This window comes from Piliocolobus tephrosceles, chromosome 8 (genome assembly GCF_002776525.5).
Source record: "Piliocolobus tephrosceles isolate RC106 chromosome 8, ASM277652v3, whole genome shotgun sequence".
Lineage (NCBI taxonomy): Eukaryota > Metazoa > Chordata > Mammalia > Primates > Cercopithecidae > Piliocolobus > Piliocolobus tephrosceles.
The window spans coordinates 100,004,838-100,026,755 of NC_045441.1; the positions used below are offsets into that span (position 1 = coordinate 100,004,838).

Consider the following 21,918-nt stretch of genomic DNA (forward strand, 5'->3'; position numbering starts at 1 on the left):
AGTTTTACAATGAACTGATATTGAAAATGATGGGCATCAACTACATACTCAGTAAGAGAGGATCATCAACACTTTTGAGGAATCAAATTAATATCAGAAATTATTAAATGTTACTGATAATATGATGTAATTTTTCAAAAGTTCCTTGTTTACTGTACATCTATTCAGGCTAAGAGCCTATAAACTAAGTGTGTAATCATTTATGAATGCAATAGTACTTCAAAGTTAAAATACTGTAATTCTTTTAGTCCATATTTATAAGAAACATTGTACATTTAACTATTTTAATAATCTCTGATACATGCAAGAATATAATTTGAGGACAAAATACATATAAGCTGCAGCATCTGTTCTAACAGGGAGTGTGAAGCGTATTCCAGGCATAAAAAGAGTACCAAGGCCCTAAAGAAGAAAGGAAAATGGGATGTGAACAACTAATACAAAGTTTATGAGACTGAAAAGCAGAGATACACACGGAGAGTAGCATAAAATGTGCATGTTTAAATGCTGATGAGGAAACAGTATGAGGGAAATGCGGGATGGAAATGTCAACAAGATAAGGTTCTAAGAAAATAGAAAATAGGATCTAGAGCAGAGGTGGTATGAGAGGACTCTCAGTGAAGCAGGAATTAAGGACATCTGCTCACAGTAAAATGGAGGTATGGCAAGAGAAGATGGTTGATGGAAAGTAAAGAGAGTGTAAAAGAATAATTTCAGAAGATAAAAAAAAAACAGTTGGTCAGAAAACAAAAATTCTGAAGAACACTGAAGGACCAGTTTAGATTAGTCATCAAATGGAGACTTCCTAAAAATACAAATACAATACAAATTGCTTCACAAATTGTCAAATAATTGTCAATATAATTATTTAATAAAATTAGAATAAACTGCTTTTCTTACTAAAGAAGTGGGGAAGCAGGAGCTCCAGATCATGATTCTATTACTTGCCAGCTATGTAATCTTCAGTTAATTTCCTAACCTTTCCATCTCTTTGTTTCCTTAACCATACAGAAAGTGGATAATCATATCTTCTTCACAGATCTGTTATTGCAATTGAGATAACAAATGTAAAGTGACTAACACAGAGCCTGACAAAGAACAGAGACTGAACAATGGTTCGTTTCATTCTTAATTCCTAAACTGCCTGCTCACACAGCTGGATGACACCTCTGTCTTGTTGCTGTCTGAGAAGAAAACGCACTAGCTCCAAAATACAGGCTCTTTCTACTACGACAGCCTGCTTCCCAAGAAGCCTTATCTCAGTGACATGATTATTAAGAGTTTAATCCTCTCAGCTCTACAAAACCCGAAACCTAACTTTGTGAGAAACCCAGGTCTGAGGAAGACAGACACAAACAACTAAGCTCAGAAAGATGTTACAAACACAAATATCAATTTATACATAAGAAATACAGTAAATTTCATGTACTGAACCAGAATGTTAATATTGGCAGATAATACATTTTCTCCCTTAAGGAAAATTATACAGCAAGCTGCAATAGTCTGAATGTTTGTGTCTTTCCTCCTCAATTCATATGTTGAAATCCTAACTGCCAAGGTGATAGTGTTAGAAGGTGTGGCCTTTGGGAGATGATTACATCATGAAGGCAGGGCACCCATGAATGGGATTCGTGCCCTTATAAAAGACGCTTGAGAGTGCCTTTCCTCCTTCTACCACATAAGGACACATCGAGAGGCCCTCAGTAGATACTCAATCTGCTGGCACCTCCAGCCTCCAGAACTGTGAAAAATACATTTCTGTTTTTTATAAGCCACCCAGTTTATGGTGTTTTGTGACAGCAGTCCAAATGGACTAACAGAGGAGCCAAATTATACTCAGAAGATTACTTTATACATCTAAATAAGACAAATGAATTGGATAACATTAAAGGATAACGTCAATAAACTATGATAATATGATCCATATGGCCTTACAGGGAGAAAATACTCCCCCTCCACTGAACAGAATCTATCCTCCTCTGAACCATGCTGAGACATACAACAAAATTATAGCTCCCTGACTCCTATTTTTCTAAGATCTATGCAGATCATTCTACCTCTACCCATGCAGACACACATTATTTTTACACTTTTGTCTTTTTAATACGATTTATTAGAAATAGGCCACTGGTTAAATAACAACAGTCATCTACTTTGATAAATCTTTTGAATAAATTTATACAGTCTGAACCGATAACAAAACTATCAATACTTAAGGAAGACTTCCTAAAAGTTTGTCAGTCTCTTAATTTTTAATATGAATTTAAAAACCAAAGAAAAGTCAAACTTGACAACTGGTAAAAAAGTGCACAAGACAATAAAATATCTAATATATATTTACTTAGAAACTACTACGCTAAACAATACTTTCTTACTTTAAATATAAGACAATTCAATTAAAAAACAAAAAGCCTTTAACAGTAACCATTCCGTTTTGACATGTTAAATTTATCCATCCCTACTGAAGATAATATTTTGGTTTTAAAAATGTTGGTACTGTTTCCTTTCTAGAATTACTTGTTTTGAGTCCCATGACTCCAAAATATAGTAAAATTTTAAGAACTGCATAAAGATATATACAAATGTGTATATCAAAAACATTTCATAGATACAAAATTTTAAGTAGTATATATACATAAGGTTTCCCATTAGATTAATACAAAAGGTTTGTGACATAGCACTCCCTGAAATATAAATTGCCATCTTTCTCACAACTAAACAAACTATGCTAATATCAATTTTCTGTAGAAATATTCATCTTTATTCAAGGTTGACTTGGAATTCCTTCAATATTTCTTTGAGAAGTAATTATCAAAGAATTTGATAATTTGAGCAATCATCCTTCAAAAGAAACATTAGGGCCGGGCACGCGATGGCTCATGCCTGTAATCCCAGTACTTTGGGAGGCAGAGGCGGGTGGATCATCTGAGGTCAGGAGTTTGAGACCAGTCTGGCCAACATGGTGAAACCTTGTCTCTACTAAAAATACAAAAATTAGCTGGGTGTGGTGGCACATGCCTGTAATCCCAGCTACTCGGGGGGCTGAGGCGGGAGAATCACCTGAACCCGGGAGTCGGAGGTTGCAGTGAGCAGAGATCGCACCGCTGTACTCCAACCCGGGCAACAAGTGTAAAACTCCGTCTCAAAAAAAAGAAAAAGAAATAGAAAACGAAACACTAAGACCATCATCCAGTGTTTTATCCAATTATTTAATACTTATTAAATACTTATTGAGCAATTCAAAGAATGGGAAAACAGAGATAAAAGATACAGTACTAGGTCTTAATGAACGTCAATCCAGTGAGTACATCAAAACATATATATAACACAGTGTAATAAATAAAATGCTCAAATATAATAAATAACATTATTAAGCATCTTCTTCTTTTTTTTTTCAAAGGTGCTATTATAACCCTAAATAGAGATTCTAAAACCACCCACAAGAATCAGGAAAGGATATTTGGGGAAGTTAAGGAGGACAAAGTTGGGCAAAGAATGAATACAAAACAAATAGCCACGTAAATTCAACCAGTAACTGTGTTCAAAGAATATTTAACATTAAATGCAAACCACAGAGGCTGAACAAACCTGTTATATTCAGGGAAACAAGGGACAGCCGTAAGTGTCACTTGGGGATGTACCAAGATGGCAAGAAGCAAATGGGGTTACAGTTTGAGATTTACAAAGAGCAAAGTGGTTGAAGAATTTTAAGTATTAAATGGACATGACTAGATATATCTAACATTAAGATCACTGTGGAAGCAGTATGAATATTAAATGGAAATCAGACACTAATAGAAGACTAATATAGTAATCAGGATGAGAAAGCTAAGGGTATGAAACAAGAATACAGAAACAATCAGATTAGAACAGGAGTCAACAAACTATGCTCATGGGACAAATCTGGTTCATTGCTTGTTTTTGCTAATAAAGTATTAATGGAACACAACCAAGCTCATTTATTTACATATTGTCTCTGGCTGTTTTCCTGCTACAACAGCAGAGTTCAGTAGTTACAAATGAAACTAAATGGCCTACAAAATCTAAACTAATTTACTATCTGTCTCTTCGCGAAAAGTTTGCTGGTCCTTAGATGCGCTGATTTCCAACTTTCCCAGTTGAATAGTGGTGCTCCACAGCAGCTAACAAACACAGGAGAAGATATATTTGACAATTCTCTTTTTTAATATTCTGAGTTACAGAGTCATTAGGAGGGTCTCATGGAATAATGTGGATGATACTAAGAATGAGCTTGCTGGATATACATTCCGGCTTCCTTTTAGTATGTGTTTGCTGTAAAAGGGTCCAGATATGACTAATATTCCATTAACTATAAGAACTTGTTTGACATTTAGATGGCAGAGGCTGTACTTTTCCTACGTCTGTTGTTTTCCCTGCCAAGCTTGGTCATAGAGGTGTTTGGATTTCTCCTACCAGCTCTAATGGGTATAGTCCCTAGCATTATGAGTGTCAAAAGGCAGAACAGAGGACATCCATTTTGCTGATCTAGATCCTGTCAGAGGAAATATGGCTCTGAAGCTATCAAATGCAATGAAGGTTATATAAAAAACCAGTAGGCAGTTTCCTGACATGGAGAAAGCAATACCTGCCCAACTTGTCCAATTCTGCACAGTTCAGTAGTTCTGAGAAGTTCAGATCTTCCTCTTGAGCCCTCCCAACCATATCCTATGATAAATCCCTATCTACTAAATCTTGCTAAAGTAAGTTCTGTTTTCTATAAGCAAATTTTAACCAATACAACCATCCTGCAGGCAGGGCAGGCAGCTATAAAGATTTGGTGTTTACAAAAGAGATCTTGGATGCAGAGTGAGATTTTAAAGTTATCAGCAAATGGGAATGTACGAGATCATCAAGGAAAAGCATTTAGAATAAAAAGTGGTCACAAAGATAGACAGAATACAAAGATTAAGTAAGCAGAAATTATTACAACTATGAAGAAATCAAAAAGTAATGTCAAGAGAAGGAAAACAACAACAACAAAAAAAAACAGGAGAGATTGAGATAAGGAAACTAAGAGAAGAAAGGCTGTCAAGAAGTTGAAATGGCTACCAAAGTCAAAATTTGAGAAAGAAAAAAAAAGTCCTTTGGGAAACTGGGAGGTCACCCCAGTAGTCTACTGGGGTATAGACTTCAATAAATCTACTGAAAGTAGATTAGCAGCCACAATAGTGTAGACTGGGGCCTATATGAGAAGTCAAGAAAAGGAGACAGTAAGAGCAGCTTATTCTTCCAAAAAGTTTGACTACGAAGTAAACAGACTAGGAAATAGTTACATAATAAGATATAACTAAGCAAACAGTTAAACTTGAAGAATGCTTTTTCCTTTTAAGTGGGAGGAATTTTAGTATCTTTGTTTACTGCTAATAAAAAGGAAAAGGTTGAAGATTCAGATAAGCCAAAGAGCAAAGTAAAGAAGCAGGGCAGAAAGGATGGTGTGGAATTAGCCTTAAATAGGAAGGTTAGAGATCTGATGGAGTTGTATTCTTAAGAATGAACTTGGCATGAAGTCAAAAACATGCATGCCTTGTGATCTTGATTTTCTTTGTAAGGAGTGTGACAAGATCATCTCATGACAATAAGAGAGAACACACTGGAGGTTTACAGTGAATTAAAAAAATATGAAACAACCATCTGTGAAATGGAAGAGGGAACTGGACATAATAAAAAAGTACTTGAGGCCAGGCACGGGGCGGGGGCGGGGGCGGGGGCGGGGGCGGGGGCGGGGGCGGGGGCGGGGCGGCGGTTCCAAGATGGCCAAATAGAAACAGCTCCAGGCTACAGCTGCCAGTGTGAGCGCCACAGAAGACGGGTGATTTCTGCATTTCCAACTGAGGTACCGGGTTCATCTCACTGAGGCATGTCGGAAAGTGGGTGCAGGACAGTGGGTGCAGTCCACCGAGTAAGAGGCGAAGCAGGGCGAGGCATCACCTCACCCGGGAAGTGCAAGGGGTAAGGGAATTCCCTTTCCTAGCCAAGGGAAATCCTGACACACAGCACCTGGAAAATCAGGTCACTCCCACCATAATACTGCACTTTTCCAAAGGTCTTAGCAAACAGCACACCAGGAGATTATATCCCGAGACTGGCTCAGAGGGTCCCACACCCACGGGGCCTCCCTCATTGCTAGCACAGCAGTCTGAGATCTAACTGCAAGGCAGCAGTGAGGCTGGTGGAGGGGCGCCCGCCATTGCTGAGGCTTGAGTAGGTAAACAAAGCAGCCAGGAAGCTCGAACTGGGTGGAGCCCACCACAGCTCAAGGAGGCCTGCCTGCCTCTGTAGACTCCACTTCTAGGGACGGGGCATAGCTAAACAAAAAGCAGAAGAAACCTCTGCAGATGTAAATGTCCCTGTCTGACAGCTTTGAAGAGACTAGTGGTTCTCCCAGCATGCAGTTTGAGATCTGAGAACAGACAGACTGTCTCCTCAAGTTGGTTCCTGACCCCCGAGTGGCCTAAGCGGGAGGCACCCCCAAGTAGGGGCAGACTGACACCTCACACAGCTGGGAATGCCCCTGAGACCAAGCTTCCAGAGGAATGATCAGGCAGCAACATTTGCTGTTCTGCAGTATTCACTATTCTGCAGACTCTGCTGCTGATACCCAGGCAAACAGGGTCTAGAGTGGACCTTGAGCAAACTCCAACAAACCTGCAGTTGAGGGTCCTGTTAGAAGGAAACTTAACAAACAGAAAGGACATCCACACCAAAACCCCATCTGTACGTCACCATCGTCAAAGACCAAAGGTAGATAAAACCACGAAGATGGGGAAAAAACAGAGCAGAAAAGCTGAAAATTCTAAAAATCAGAGTGCCTCTCCCCCTACAAAGGAACGCAGCTCCTCGCCAGCAATGGAACAAAGCTGGACGGGGAATGACTTTGATCAATTGTGAGAAGAAGGCATCAGATGATCAAACTTCTCCAAGCTAAAGGAGGAAGTTTGAACCCATCGCAAAGAAGCTAAAAACCTTGAAAAAAGATTAGATGTATGGCTAACTAGAATAACCAATGTAGAGAAGTCCTTAAAGGACCTGATAGTGCTGAAAACCATGCCACAAGAACTACGTGACAAATGCACAAGCTTCAGTAACTGATTTGATCAACTAGAAGAAAGGGTATCAGTGATTGAAGATCAAATGAATGAAATGAAGTGAGAAGAGAAGTTTAGAGAAAAAAGAAATGAACAAAGCCTCCAAGAAATACGGGACTATGTGAAAAGACCAAATCTACGTCTAACTGGTGTACGTGAAAGTGACAGGGAGAATGGAATGAAGTTGGAAAACACTCTTCAGGATATTATCCAGGAGAACTTCCCCAACCTAGCAAGGCAGGCCAACATTCAAATTCAGGAAATACAGACACCACCACAAAGATACTCCTCGAGAAGAGCAACTCCAAGACGTATAATTGTCAGATTCGCCAAAGTTGAAATGAGGGAAAAAATGTTAGGGGCAGCCAGAGAGAAAGGTCGGGTTACCCACAAACGGAGGCCCATCAGACTAGCAGCGGATCTCTCGGCAGAAACTCTACAAGCCAGAAGACAGTGGGGACCATTATTCAACATCCTTAAAGAAAAGAATTTTCAACTCAGAATTTCATATCAAGTCAAACTAAGTTTCATAAGTGAAGAAGAAATAAAATCCTTTACAAATAAGCAAATGCTTAGAGATTTTGTCACCACCAGACCTGCCCTACAAGAGCCCCAAAAGGAAGCACTAAACATGGAAAGGAACAACTGGTACCAGCCACTTGCAAAAACAGGCCAAAATGTAAAGACCATCGAGAGTAAGAATAAACTGCATTAACTAATGAGCAAAATAACCAGCTCACATCATAATGACAGGATCAAATTTACACATAACAATATTAACCTTAAATGTAAATGGGCTAAATGCTCCAATTAAAAGACCCCAGGGACTGGCAAATTGGATAAAGAGTCAAGACCCATCAGTGTGCTGTATTCAGGAGATCCATCTCATGTGCAGAGACACACATAGGCTCAAAATAAAGGGATGGAGGAAGATCTACCAAGAAAATGGAAAACAAAAAAAGGAAGGGGTTGCAATCCTAGTCTCTGATAAAACAGACTTTAAACCATCAAAGATCAAAAGAGACAAAGAAGGCCATTACATAATGGTAAAGGGACCAATTCAACAAGAAGAGCTAACTATCCTAAATATATATGCACCCAATACAGGAGCACCCAGATTCATAAAGCAAGTCCTTAGAGACTTACAAACAGACTTAGACTCCCACACAATAATAATGGGAGACTTTAACACCCCACTGTCAACATCAGACAGATCAACAAGACAGAAAGTTAACAAGAATATCCAGGAATTAAACTCAGCTCTGCACCAAGCAGACCTAATAGACATCTACAGAACACTCCACTCAAAATCAACAGAATATATATTCTTCTCAGCACCACATCACACTTATTCCAAAATTGACCACATAATTGGAAGTAGAGCACTCCTCAGCAAATGTAAAAGAACAGAAATTATAACAAACTGTCTCTCAGACCACAGTGCAATCAAACTAGAACTCAGGATTAAGAAACTCAATCAAAACTGCTCAACTACATGGAAACTGAACAACCTGCTCCTGAATGACTACTGGGTACATAACGAAATGAAGGCAGAAATAAAGCTGTTCTTTGAAACCAATGAGAACAAAGATACAACATACTAGAATCTCTGGGACACATTTAAAGCAGTGTGTAGAGGGAAATTTATAACACTAAATGCCCACAAGAGAAAGCTGGAAAGATCTAAAATTGACACCCTAACATCACAATTAAAAGAACTAGAGAAGCAACAGGAAACATATTCAAAAGCTAGCAGAAGGAAAGAAATAACTAAGATCAGAGCAGAACTGAAGGAGATAGAGACACAAAAAACCCTTCGAGAAAATCAATGAATCCAAGAGCTGATTTTTTGAAAAGATCAACAAAATTAAAAGGTTGCTAGCAAGACTAATAAAGAAAAAAAGAGAGAAGAATCAAATAGATGCAATAAAAAACGATAAAGGGGTTATCATCACCGATCCCAGAGAAATACAAACTACCATCAGAGAATACTATAAACAATTCTACTCAAATAAACTAGAAAACCTAGAAGAAATGGATAAATGCCTGGACATATACACTCTCCTAAGACTAAATTAGGAAGAAGTTGAGTCCCTGAACAGACCAATAACAGGCTCTGAAATTGAGGCAATAATTAATAGTCCACCAACCAAAAAGAGCCCAGGACCAGGGATTCACAGCTAAATTCCACCAGAGGTACAAGGAGGAGCTAGTACCATTCATTCTGAAACCATTCCAATCAACAGAAAAAGAGGGACTCCTCCCTAACTCACTTTATGAGGCCAGCTTCATCCTGATACCAAAGCCTGGAAGAGATACAACAAAAAAGAGAATTTTAGACCAATATCCCTGATGAACATCGATGCAAAAATCCTCAATAAAATACTGGCAAACGGAATCTAGTGGCACATCAAAAAGCTTATTGACCATGATCAAGTGGGCTTCATCCCTCAGATGCAACACTGGTTCAACATACACAAATCAATAAATGTAATCCAGCATATAAACAGAACCAAAGACAAAAACCACATGATCATCTCAATAGATGCAGAAAAGGCCTCTGACAAAATTCAACAGCCCTTCATGCTAAAAACTCTCAATTAATTCGGTATTGATGGAACATACCTCAAAATAACAAGAGCTATTTATGACAAATCCACAGCCAATATCATACTGAATGGGCAAAAACTGGAAAAATTCCCTTTGAAAACTGGCACAAGACAGGGATGCCCTCTCTCACCACTCCTATTCAACATAGTGTTGGAAGTTCTGGCTAGGGCAATCAGGCAGGAGAAAGAAATAAAGGGTATTCAATTAGGAAGAGAGGAAGTCAAATTGTCCCTGTTCGCAGATGACATGATTGTATACTTAGAAAACCCTGTCGTCTCAGCCCAAAATCTCCTTAAGCTGATAAGCAACTTCAGCAAAGTCTCAGGATACAAAATCAATGTGCAAAAATCACAAGCATTCTTATACACCAGTAACAGACAAACAGAGGGCCAAATCATGAGTGAACTCGCCATTCACAATTGCTTCAAAGAGAATAAAATATCTAGGAATCCAACTTACAAGGGATGTAAAGGACTTCTTCAAGGAGAACTACAAACCACTGCTCAATGAAATAAAAGAGGACACAAACAAATGGAAGAATATACCATGCTCATGGATAGGAAGAATCAGTATCATGAAAATGGCCATACTGCCCAAGGTAATTCACAGATTCAATGCCATCCCCATTAAGCTACCAATGAGTTTCTTCACAGAATTGGAAAAAACTGCTTTAAAGTTCATATGGAACCAAAAAAGAGCCCGCATTGCCAAGACAATCCTAAGTCAAAAGAACAAAGCTGGAGGCATCATGCTACCTGACTTTAAACTATACTACAAGGCTACAGTAACCAAAACAGCATGGTACTGGTACCAAAACAGAGATATAGACCAATGGAACAGAACAGAGTCCTCAGAAATAATACCACACATCTACAGCCATCTGATCTTTGACAAACCTGAGGAAAACAAGAAATGGGGAAAGGATCCTCTATTTAATAAATGGTGCTGGGAAAATTGGCTAGCCATAAGTAGAAAGCTGAAACGGGATCCTTTCCTTACTCCTTATACGAAAATTAATTCAAGATGGATTAGTGACTTAAATGTTAGGCCTAAAACCATAAAAACGCTAGAAGAAAACCTAGGCAATACCATCCAGGACATAGACATGGGCAAGGACTTCATGTCTAAAACATCAAAAGCAATGGCCATAAAAGCCAAAATTGACAAATGGGATCTAATTAAACTAAAGAGCTTCTGCACGGCAAAAGAAACTACCATCAGAGTGAACAGGCAACCTAAAGAATGAGAGAAAATTTTTGCAATCTACTCATCTGACAAAGGGCTAATATCCAGAATCTACAAAGAACTCAAACAAATTTATAAGAAAAACACAAACAACCCCATCAAAAAGTGGGCAAAGGATATGAGCAGACACTTCTCAAAAGAAGACATCTATGCTGCCAACAGACACATGAAAAAATGCTCATCATCACTGGCCATCAGAGAAATGCAAGTCAAAACCATAATGAAATACTATACCATCTCACACCAGTTAGAATGGTGATCATTAAAAAGTCAGGAAACAACAGGTGCTGGAGAGGATGTGGAGAAACAGGAACACTTTTACACTGTTGGTGGGACTATAAACTAGTTCAACCATTGTGGAAGACAGTGTGGTGATTCCTCAAGGATCTAGAACTAGAAATACCATTTGACGCAGCTATCCCATCACTGGATATATAACCAAAGGATTATAAGTCATGCTGCTATAAAGACACATGCACACGTATGTTTATTACGACACTATTGACAATAGCAAAGACTTGGAACCAACCCAAATGTCCATTAATGACAGACTGGATTAAGAAAATGTGGCACATATACACCATGGAATACTATGCAGTCATAAAAAAGGATGAGTTCATGTCCTTTGTAGGGACATGGATGCAGCTGGAAACCATCATTCTCAGCAAACTATCACAAGAACAGAAAACCAAACACCACATGTTCTCACTCATAGGTGGGAATTGAACAATAAGAACACTTGGACACAGGAAGGGGAACATCACACACTGGGGCCTGTCATGGGGTAGGGGAAGCGGGAAGGGATAGCATTAGGAGATACACCTAATGTAAATGACCAGTTAATGGGCGCAGCACACCAACATGACACATATATACATATGTAACAAACCTGCACGTTGTCCACATGTATCCTAGAACTTAAAGTATAATAAAAAATTAAAACAATAAAGATGTAATAACCTACAAAAAAAAAGTAATTGAAACCCACCTGCATCTCAGAATCATAAATTTTGGTTACATCAGTCTTACAGTTGTCTGTTTTGTTTTGTTTTGTTTTTGTTTTTTAAGAGCAATGACAAGCCTAGGCATAGAAGTAAAATAGGGATAAATGTTGCATGGTCCACAGATGGCATTTTGCTGTGCAGGAGTAGTAGAAAGGCAAGGGTGAGAGAATTTGAGGGTATCATCAAGAGCAATGGTTCTTGGTACCAGATCTACTGAATCAGAAATTCTGGGTACTGGGCTCAGCTGTCTGTGTTTAACCAGTCCTCCCATCAATTCTGATGCATGGTGAAGTTTGAGAATCATTAGTTAGGTGAATAGTTGAAGAGACACATCTTTGATCAATTTAATATAAAAAAATAAGTAGAGTCAGAGAAGGGGACAGATATGAGGTTGACAGAGTAGAAAACCATCGAGTAGTAAAGGCATTTATGCTATAGATGACTTAACGGACTGATGGTTTTGTTTTGTTTTGTTTTGTTTTTGAGATGGAGTTTTGCTGTTGTTGCACAGACTGGAGTGCAATGGCAAGATTTCGGCTCACCACAACCTCTGGCTCCCAGATTTAAGCAATTTTCCTGCCTCAGCCTCCCAAGTAGCTGGGATTACAGGAGTACACCACAATGCCTGGCTAATTTTGTATTTTTAGTAGAGATGGGGTTTCTCCATGTTGGTTAGGCTGGTCTCAAACTCCCAACCTTAGGTGATCTGCCTGCCTCGGCCTCCCAAAGTGCTGGGATTACAGATGTGAGCCACTGTGCCTGGCCAAGAGATTGATGTTTTAGGTTAATAAAAGAATTATGAGTTATAATGGGAACAAGGGAGTGGGAGGGCAGAAAAAATAGGAATCTACAGTCAAAGGAAGAGACACTGGAGACTTAGACCAAATGCTAATGACAACATTCAACGTTAATAAGGAGGGAAAGATACTGAAATAGGATGGAAGGGAAGGGCACTAGACTCAAGTTTGGGCTAGTAGATGTCAAACTACTGTGAGCCCAATGTATGAGAATAACCATCTCCATAGGTATTGGTAACATCCACGATGATGGGATTTAGAATGGAGAGAAAACAGTACTGCTTAAGTCCTAGAGATGGCAGACACAAAAGGATTAGGAGATAAAAGCAACCATATGAGGAAGAGGACAATATGTTATAGAAAATAAATCCCCTGTATAAAATCCAAAAAAAAGGCGTAATTCATATAGGATGGAGGGCTACAAAGTCAAACCCAGAGGCCACTTCTTTAGGAAGGCAACTGCCCTTTCTTGTTTTGAAATTCAGGGCAAAATGTTTGATTAATAGAGTTATCTTTTCCTTCTCTTTTGAGGATCTAAAACAAGATATCTTCTCTTATTTAATGTAGAGAAATACTCTATTTTTTTTTAAACAGTGTAAGAGTTCCATCCTTATACGGAGACCTAGAGTTAACATAATTGACCAAACAACTAAAAGTAATCTCTAATGTTAGAAGTTAGAATAATCATCATCTTTGGGGAAGACAGAAGAGAGCAAAACTTGTGAGAGAGGGCAAAGAAACTCTAGGAGTACTGGTAATGTCCCATTTCTGACCTGGGTTTTGATTTCACGGGTATGTTCACACTGTGGTATTCATTCTATATGAAAGTTTATGATTTGTCCACTTTTCATTTTGCATATAATATTCAATTTTAAAAGAATAACTACCTGATTCAGTTATATTTTAAAAATTACAACTATTTAGGAATCAGAAGTCAAGTACCTTCCTGATTTAGAGGCTACTTAAAGAACAGCACATTAATAACATTATTTCTGCCCAATATAAATGCACAAAATGAAATTCCTGGTTTAGAAGATATGAAAAAACTCTAAGTATTAATAATTATTTTGGAGCCCAATACGAATGGAGAAAATACCTGGGTATAATACAAGGGTAGATTTAAGATCTAATTCTAAGTTGTTGAATCTAATAATACATCAATACCTTTGAATTTCTTCTAATTCAGAAAATTAAGCATCAGGAAAATGATACCTTAGGAGAAATGTCAAGTCAAAAATTTTTTAAATTATGGCATAATGATTAAGATTGAAAAGTTCTGGGACTAGAGTGATTAAAATTTGAATCCAAACTAATTTACTAGCTATGTGATTTTCAACAACTTATTTAAGTTCTGTTCCTTCAACTGTAAAATAAAATTAACAATAATACCGATCTTACTGGGTTGTTGAAAGGCTTAAATGAGGAACCACGCTTTAGATAAAGCAGGCATGGTCAGCTATCTATCTATCTATATATGCACATCATAAAAAATACATTTCATGTTATATACATTATACATTAGAAACATTAGGTCTATTTTTAAATTAAATATAGTGAACATATATTAAAATTTCCCTTAACTATGACCTATTCTCTGATTTCAATTGTAGACATACTTTCTGAGTGATAAAATGAAGACATACATTACTTTTTTGAACTCAAAGTCAAATGTTCACCTGTATTATGACACATTTTTCACATTTAAAAAGTCTTATTTTTATTACCTGAGTCTCCAAACCCTGCTCTAGTAGGCGCTTAGCTTGATTTTCCACTTCAAGTCGGGCTCTTGCAATAAAAAGTAGGTCATTTTCTATCACTTCTATTCCAGAAAGATCTATTCCTTGAGAAAGATAATCTGTTTAAAACAAAAACACACACATTCAAATATTTCAATACTGAATAAATATCAAGGTATTAAAATACATATAACTTCTCAAAAAAAAAGGCTATTAAACAGGGTTGCCTTTCAAAATCCATATTTTAAAAAATACAGCTTCCCAAATATTTTCTATTTAATAAGTAATTTATGCTGGAGTTAAATGCTCCAAATAAGACAGATTTGGTAAGACAAGAATAGAAACGATGATTATTACAAGTTTAAGGAAATGTCAAGAGATCACATTTAAAAGTGTCAAATTTAGTATTTTAAAGTAAATAAATATTCTCATATTTTCAGAAAATTCTCAAGATGCAACTACAGTTTTTTTTGCTGCTGTTGTTGTTGTTTTTAAGAGATGAAGGAGTCTCAATACACTGCCCAGGCTGGAGTGTAGTGGACTGCCACACATGTGATTATATTTCACTATAGTCTCAAGCTCCTGGGCTCTAGCAGTCCTCCCACCTTAGCCTCCCAAGTAGCTGGTACTACCAGTACCTGGCATCACGTCCAACTATTTTCTTTTTTTTTTTTTTTTTAAGAGACAGGGTCTCACTATGTGGGGTTCAGGCTGGTCTCAAACTCCCAGCCTCAAGTGATCCTCCCATCTTGACCTCTTGAGTAGCTGGGCCCCAGTATTTTTAAAAGCAAAAAAGAGGCCTTCATCACACTGTATAACCACCACCAGCTCCCACCTCCCCAGTTATCCAAACCACATTTACAATCACTCACCTTAAGAAGTAACCAAACAACATGCTAGATTTGCAGTGCAAAGGGCTCTAACAGCTCGGAGGGAGAAAAGTCTATATTATTTTAGTTACTAACTATTCCACAAACCTGCTTTTCAGTAAGAGACGTGTAGCAACAGAGAAAAAAAAAAAAAAAAGAAGAGAAATGTTGTAACAACCCCCAGTGTCTGCCCCTCACCACAGAAGAACAGAGGGATTATGATACTAAATTTTCCTCTCCCATTTATCTGATGCATACAATCACTATCAGTGGTACAAGTTTTTATACGTCTGCTCTTTGTCAAGCACATCTAAAGACGAGAGCCAAGAACAAAATGATGATGATGATTCTAATAACAATGACTAGCATTTAAAAAAATGTAGTATGTATAATACATTAAGCTAGATACAAGGTATATATTACTTTAATGCCTCTGTTACTTGTAATTTTCTAAACAATCTTGCTAGAAATATCATCATACTTAGATGGAGATACTAAAACCCAAAGAATTTAAGTAACCTGAACAAATTCACTTGGCTAATAACTGGTAAAACAGAATTTAAATCCTGGTCTTTCTGACACAGTCTTTTCAGTAGATAATCCCAGGCCAATCCGAAGAGCCTTGAAAGAAAAGAGCTTATATTCAAAGAGTGAGTATTCCTCCAATATTCTTCCAATTTGCTCACTGAAAGGGTAAAAATGTAAAAATCATAACAGATATAACTCTTCATAAAATTTGCCCAGGTTAGAACAAAGAAAGTATTAAATAACTAGTTTAACTTTTAAAAATATGTAAATTTTAAAATATATATATAATGCCAAACTTTGAAATATGGCAGCATTACTCACATCATGACAATTAAACCTTAATAAATGTGGAGTGCACAGCCAAAATTAACTTCCTAGCCACTTAATACAAATACCTGTTGGATCCCTTCATATACCACAACAATGTAGCAGGAAATGAAACTGATCTATTTGTATTTAATGTATTTATCATCTCCTTAGGAGAAAACTATGAGACTAGTGCTTTTAGTGGAAAAGAAATGATATTAATCATCTCTTGGTGTACTTAACATGAGAAAAATTTAATCTACTAGATTAGATAAAAGGGAGTTCAAGCACATCAGTCATTTCACTAGGCTTTCAATATTCTAGTCAATAGTACACATGGCTATCAGAATAAACATTTTGGTATATTCCAGTTTATTATAGTTGTCCTTCCATTCATGAACCTCTGGCTTCACACGGACTAACATGTTCTCCTATTTTGCAACAGAAAATGTCTTTACTGATTCCAAAATCCTCACTGTCCCTTCTTTTTCTTTCTTTTTTTTTTTTTTTTTTTTTTTTGAGATTCAGTCTTGCTCTGTTGCCAGGCTGGAATACAGTGGCACAATCTCAGCAAATTGCAACCTCTGCCCTCTGGGTTCAAAGTGATTCCCCTGCCTCAGCCTCCCGGGTAGCTGGGACTACAAGTGCGCGCCACCATGCCTGGCTACTTTTTTGTATTTTACTAGAGACGGGATTTCACCATTTTGGCCAGGATGGTCTTGATCTCCTGACCTCGTGATCCACCCGCCTCGGCCTCCCAAAGTGCTGGGATTACAGGCGTGAGCCACCGCACCTAGCCCACTGTCCCTTCTTTTACTAGTCTCCTCGTTTGTTTAAAAGAAAACAAAAAGAAGTACAACTATAGTTTGCTAAGAATTCAGCTATGCACTTATGTTTCACAATAATGTTAGCACTAAATTATTTATTTAGAAGAAACCAGATGAACGAGGAAAGCACGTTTGAAATTGGGTTGGTGCTGGAAGTTGAAAGAAATGAGGAGGGTAAATCTTCACGCTCCATAATGGGGAGTCAAAGAAGTTAAAAATTAAAAACTATAAATATAAGCACATTATTTACAGATATGGAGGCAAATACTAAAATAATTAGCTGAAAAAGACTGAAAAGTTTGCCTCTGAGAAAGAGTAAATGAGGCCAGGAAGAGCGCAGAGCATTGCCATTTTTAAAAAACCTTATAGAGCTATTTGAGCATATTACACATGTATAACTTTCATAATAAATAAAACTAAATTTTAAAAAGTAAACAGAAGTTAAGAAAAATAATACCAAAAATTAAAATAAGGTGGCTAGACTACTAGAAAAAAAAAAAAAATCACATCCTCTAAATCAATGATTCTGCTTCTGGGAATAAATAATAATTTTTAAAAAGAAGAAAAAGGTGAATATATTTGAGCAGGAAGGCATTTATTACCGTGTTCATTGCAACAGTAACACACATACATAGGGATATATGTACATGTGCACAAATGTATATATGTATATGTATACATATACACACACATATGTATATATGTGTGTATATATAAATAGCAACATTGTAAGTTAGTAAAACCCAGTTTGGAAAACAATATGGGACTATCTGATAAGGTTTCATATATGTATCCCCCATGATCAAAATATTCCATTCCTAGGCACATACCACAGAGATGTTTTTATACATGTGTATCAGAAGACATGTACAAGAATGTTCATAGTAGCACTTTTAAAAACAAAGCTGAAAACCCAAATAACCATCAAAAAAAGAAAAAAAATGTGTAATATATTCATCCAAAGTACTACTATAGAGGAGTAAAAGTAAACAAATGACAGGTATATATACATATGGTATAAATATCAATAACAACGAATCTCAATAACACGATGTTAAGGAACAAGAACAAGTTCTAGAAAACACACACAGCAACAGGTAATTCATACTGAGAAATATAAGACTAAATGATATATTATTTGGGATACACAGAAACATTAACAACATTTGGAAAAATTAGCAAAAGTAGCAGATACTATGTTACTTTAATACACTAATTCTTAAATTTAATGGGCAGTATTATAACTTCTATATGTTAAAAATGTGTTTTTGCATTTGTATATTTTCCCATTAAATTCTAAGTATGAATCAATGGCACAGAGTATAACACTTTTAGACAAGGACTTCACAACATTTACTGTAAGTGTATTTCATATGTTCCCCCATCAAAATAGACTGACCATGTCAAATAGACATGGATAATAAAGTTAAGACAAGTCAGTTAAAATGTATAATGTCTGGATGGGATTAACAGCAGATGGGACATTATAGGAAGAGCAGAATATATTACCTCAGGGAGAAGAGTTTAATGCAAAGATTATTAACTGGTAACTGGATAAAAGCTTTTAAGAAAATACCATGTTCATTAAAGACATTTTAGAAGTCAGAGAAATGTTAGAAAGAGGGGAAATAATACAACCCCATAACACAGAGGCAATCACTGGCCAGTGGAGCACTGGAATTTGCACAGCAGTATCTCACAAATTCATGAATCTCCAAATTCTCAAGTAACAGAACAATAGCATATATCCTCCTCCTGGATATTTATGTGAGAAAGTGCAGAGAAAGGAAAAACTGATGTACAGGGTCTGGGCAGCTGGCTCCAGTCACCAACAAAAGTGGCTCCCTCCCACACACCAACTTTATAAAGAGCACCATACAAATATATGTCTCAGAAGCAACCTTCAGATGTTTCTAAAATACTTAAAACCTTGATTGAGCTTAAAAGTAAATGTCTACCATATTCTTTTTAAATCCATCCTTTCAAAATTTTACCCATGAATTGTTTTGCTCTTATTATTTGTAGTTATACTTATTTACAATGTCTCCTTTATTAACTTAATGTTACATACATTTACCTACCCTAAAACAGTCCTTATAAAAATATCAATTTTTGACAGCTCCCAATATTTCATCAAACTAATGACCAAAATTTACTTAACCTTCAGTTTAAGATGGAATATTTGTTATCACAAATGACTACTTTAAACATCCTTATAAAGATTTTCAATATCCAGAATTATTTTCTTGGGAGAGAATCAAAGACAACTACTGGATCAAAGTAACACTTTAGCTTCTTGCTACAAATTATCAAACTACTTTTCAAAATGGCTATACTACTTTATATGCTTTTTCCAATAATCTATGGGTATAACTGAACCACAGACAGCACTGGACATTACCACTGTTTTTGAATATTATATATGTTTCTATAAGAAATATGTTCTTATTGATAGTCTAATCTGATTTTTTAAGTTATAAAGCTGAATACTGTTTACTAACTATATTTCCTCTTGAGAATTTCTATATAATTTTTGATCCCTTTTTGTCTTAAAAAACTTTGTATTAATTATATGATAATATTCCCTGTTTGACTATAATATTTGCTATGAGTATTTTCCCAGTTTGTTGATTTTTACGTTATTTGTTTACATATTATTTGAAGCCATTCTCAGAACACAATCATAAAATTATCTAAAAAGTTCCACACACTTGATTCTTCATCACATCCCTGCCTGATTAAGAAATTCAGACTAAAGTCTGTCTTTTACAAAAGCTAATATCAAAATATAAAACTGTGGTTTATAGAGGGTTATCTAGAAGACTTATGAACAGCAATCTAGAAAGAAGCTTTTTTCTGATCCGTTCAACAAATTTTGTATCTTTGAAATTAAAATACATTATATTGCAAAGATTAAGATTTATCACAACAACCACATTTGAACTGTTTCTGAAGCATCAATCTTCTTGGCTACAATCATTATCAGATATTCTACAAAAAACATAGCTACTAGAGAATACTGAGATAAATAACAAATTTAAACTAAGACAAAACAAAACAAACAACCATTAAATAACACCAAACAACGTGAATGTTGTAGGGTTATAATACAGAAGTAACTTATCCAATCAAAAATGAGATTTGGGCTTTCCACATATTGAATAATGTTCCAGAAGTCACTTAAATCTAAGGTAGTCCAGTTTTTTAAAAATTGCTTTAAAGATACATCCATACACAGACATATAAACATACACAGAGTCATGGCTTTTTTTTTTTTTTTTTTAAGTTTCATTAAAGAAACCTTAGAGAACACAGAAGTTAGAGAAAAAGTCATCCAAAATTCTAAGAACAACTACATATACATTTGATTTTCAGTTCATTATTCTAGATGCAAATAGTGTTTTATTTTTATATTTGTATTTTTAGTCTTGCTTTGTTTTGTTTTGTCTAAAATGGAGTCTTCCTCTGGTCACTCCAGGCTGGAGTACAGTGGCACAATCTCTGCTCACTGCAACCTCCGCCTCCAGGGTTCAAGTGATTCTGCTGCCTCAGCCTCCTGAGTAGCTGGGATTACAGATGCATGCCACCATGTCCAGCTAATTGTTGTATTTTTCGTAGAGACAGGGTTTCACCATGTTGGCCAGGGTGGTCTTGAACTCCTCAACTCAGGTGATCTGCCTGCCTATATTTGGAATACTTTAATCATATTTAAGTAGATATCTTAAATCTTATGATAAAACATGTCTTTGAAGAAAAATATTTTAAAGACAATTTTTCACATATAATTGCAGAGTATTGCTAATAACGTGTAATATAATTGAAAACACAATAAAATAAAATCATAAGACAAAAATTTTAAAGTCATATTTGCACAAAAACACAAATGGCTTATAGAGAACAGAGAACATAATAATGTGGGCTTAAAATGTGTAAGATTTTAATACATGATAGCCTAAATTAGACGAACAGAAAAATTATAAATAAAAGCTTCTCACAATATATAAAACCAATAATTGAAAAAAATTTAACGAATATAATGCTTATTCCAACTAAAAATAATTTCTTAACCTCTAAAAAATGAACGAATTGGGGGCGGAGCAAGATGGCCGAATAGGAACAGCTCCAGTCTCCATCTCCCAGCGCGAGCGACACAGAAGACCCGTGATTTCTGCATTTTCAACAGTGGTACTGGGGTCATCTCACTCGGGAGTGCCAGACAATCGGTGCTGGTCAGCTGCTGCAGCCTGACCAGGGAGAGCTGAAGCAGGGCGAAGCATCGCCTCACCTGGGAAGCGCAAGGGGGAAGGGAGTCCCTTTTCCTAGCCAGGGGAACTGAGACACACAACACCTAGAAAATCGGGTAACTCCCACCCCAATACTGTGCTGTAAGCACACCGGCACACCAGGAGAATATATCCCATACCTGGCCAGGAGGGTCCCACGCCCACGGAGCCTCCCTCCTTGCTAACACAGCAGTCTGCCGCAATCTAACGGCAAGGCAGCAGCGAGGCTGGGGGAGGGGCGCCCGCCATCGCTGAGGCTTAAGTAGGTAAACAAAGCCACTGGGAAGCTCGAACTGGGTGGAGCTCACAGCAGCTCAAGGAAACCTGCCTGTCTCTGTAGACTCCGCCTCTGGGGACAGGGCACAGCTAAAAAATAACTGGGGAAGCAGCAGAGGCCTGTGCAGACGCGTACGACTCTGTCTGACAGCTTTGAAGAGAGCAATGGATCTCCCAACACGGAGGCTGAGGTCTGAGAAGGGGCAGGCTGCCTGCTCAAGTGGGTCCCTGACCCCTGAGTAGCCTAACTGGGAGACATCCCCCACTAGGGGCAGTCTGACACCCCACACCTCACAGGGTGGAGTACACCCCTGAGAGGAAGCTTCCAAAG

At 37.1% G+C, this 21,918-nt stretch overlaps 1 protein-coding gene across 4 annotated transcripts in view; it reads right to left on the reverse strand.

The window, feature by feature from the left end:
• Positions 1-21,918, reverse strand: part of COG5 (component of oligomeric golgi complex 5) — a 371,971-nt gene that overhangs the window by 201,763 nt on the left and 148,290 nt on the right. For all 4 annotated transcript variants that reach the window (XM_023183076.2, XM_031936064.1, XM_023183075.2 and 1 more), the window contains one exon: positions 14,487-14,617. In XM_023183076.2, the coding sequence (XP_023038844.1) occupies positions 14,487-14,617 (131 nt within the window). The remainder of the gene's footprint in view (positions 1-14,486; positions 14,618-21,918) is intronic.